Here is a 1,333-nt window from a genome sequence, read left to right on the forward strand (position 1 = left end):
TTTACAAAATAGTTGATAAAAATATTCCTCTGGATTGTACAAGAAGGGAGACAGGGACCACTGATAAGACATGGTATATGGTATTAATCAGACTTGGCTTCTTTCTCTCCTGCTTCATCAGAGGCTGGACTCTGCAAATCAAAGGAAAATTAATGATCAAATATTTGATTGTCATTGCTATCAGCTATGAGATCGTTAGCATTTAGCACAATGTAGGTCTTATTTATATAACTTATTAGGTCTCCAAAAGGACTATCCTCATTATTTGTAGTTTCCGTATTTGCAAATTTACCTACTCTTATTAAAATATTTTTGTAACCCCCAAATCATACTCACGGCACTACCAGTCATTTGCATATACAGAGCAGGAAAAACAAAGTGAGTTGCCCCACATGTACATTCCCACTGAGGTTATTCTTTCTTCTTGTTTAAGCTCTAATACTGTAAACAAGTATCCTTTTTCGGTCTATTCAGTGTCACACATATCACATCTTTGTGCTTTCTGTTGATGATTTTGCTGTTTAAAATGGCCCCCAAGCACAGTGTCCAAGTGCTATTTAGTGTTGCTAAGGGCAAGAAGGCTGCGATGTGCCATATAGAGAACATACATGTATTGGATAGCTTTGTTCAGGCATGAGTTATAGTGCTGCTGGTTGTGGAGTTCAATGTTAACAACATACACTAAATGAGGTATCTGTAAACAGAAACACACCCATGACAAAGTCATGTACTGACCAGTTGATGAAAACATTGTGACCACAGGCTTGCAGGAACCTACTACACCAGGTGCAGCAGCATAGAATATAACTATGAAAAAGGACAATCAACTGTAATGTAATGACAACATGTGCTACAAGGTCAAGTTCTTCCTTTATAATTGGAACTCGATTGATAATCCTAATATCACACAATATTTCATGTGTGGCTAAAACTAGGAAGTAAAAAGTTGACATAAATTTCCTAATTTAGGATTAGTTGATCACTTAAGAATGTGATCCGTAAGTATCAAAGTTTAAAAATTAACACCCTAAATTACTTATCTTTTATGGCTTAGCCAATACAACAAACAAAATAAAGGCTTGGAAAAAAAAATCAATAAGAAAAGTTTATCAGGCTGGACGCACGCTTGTAATCCCAGTACTTTGGGAGGTGATATGAGAAGATCACTTGAAGGGCCAGGAGTTTGAGACCAGCCTGGGTAAAATAGTGAGGCCCCACCTCTACAAAAAAATTTAAAAAATTAGCCAGGTATGGTGGTACATTCCTGTAGTCCTAGCTACTCTGAAGGCTGAGGTGGGAGGATCGCTTAAGCCCAGGAATTCGAGGTTGCAGT

At 37.5% G+C, this 1,333-nt stretch overlaps 1 protein-coding gene across 1 annotated transcript in view; it reads right to left on the bottom strand.

Annotated features, from left to right (window-relative positions):
- Nucleotides 1-11: 11 nt before the first annotated feature.
- Nucleotides 12-1,333, bottom strand: part of HMGN1 (high mobility group nucleosome binding domain 1) — a 26,206-nt gene continuing 24,884 nt past the window's right edge. Inside the window, exon 6 of the mRNA XM_012640094.1 lies at nucleotides 12-131. Coding sequence (XP_012495548.1) covers nucleotides 84-131 — 48 coding nt within the window. The 3' untranslated portion in view covers nucleotides 12-83. The remainder of the gene's footprint in view (nucleotides 132-1,333) is intronic.

This window comes from Propithecus coquereli, unplaced genomic scaffold (genome assembly GCF_000956105.1).
Source record: "Propithecus coquereli isolate 6110/MARCELLA unplaced genomic scaffold, Pcoq_1.0 Scaffold148, whole genome shotgun sequence".
NCBI classification, from domain to species: domain Eukaryota; kingdom Metazoa; phylum Chordata; class Mammalia; order Primates; family Indriidae; genus Propithecus; species Propithecus coquereli.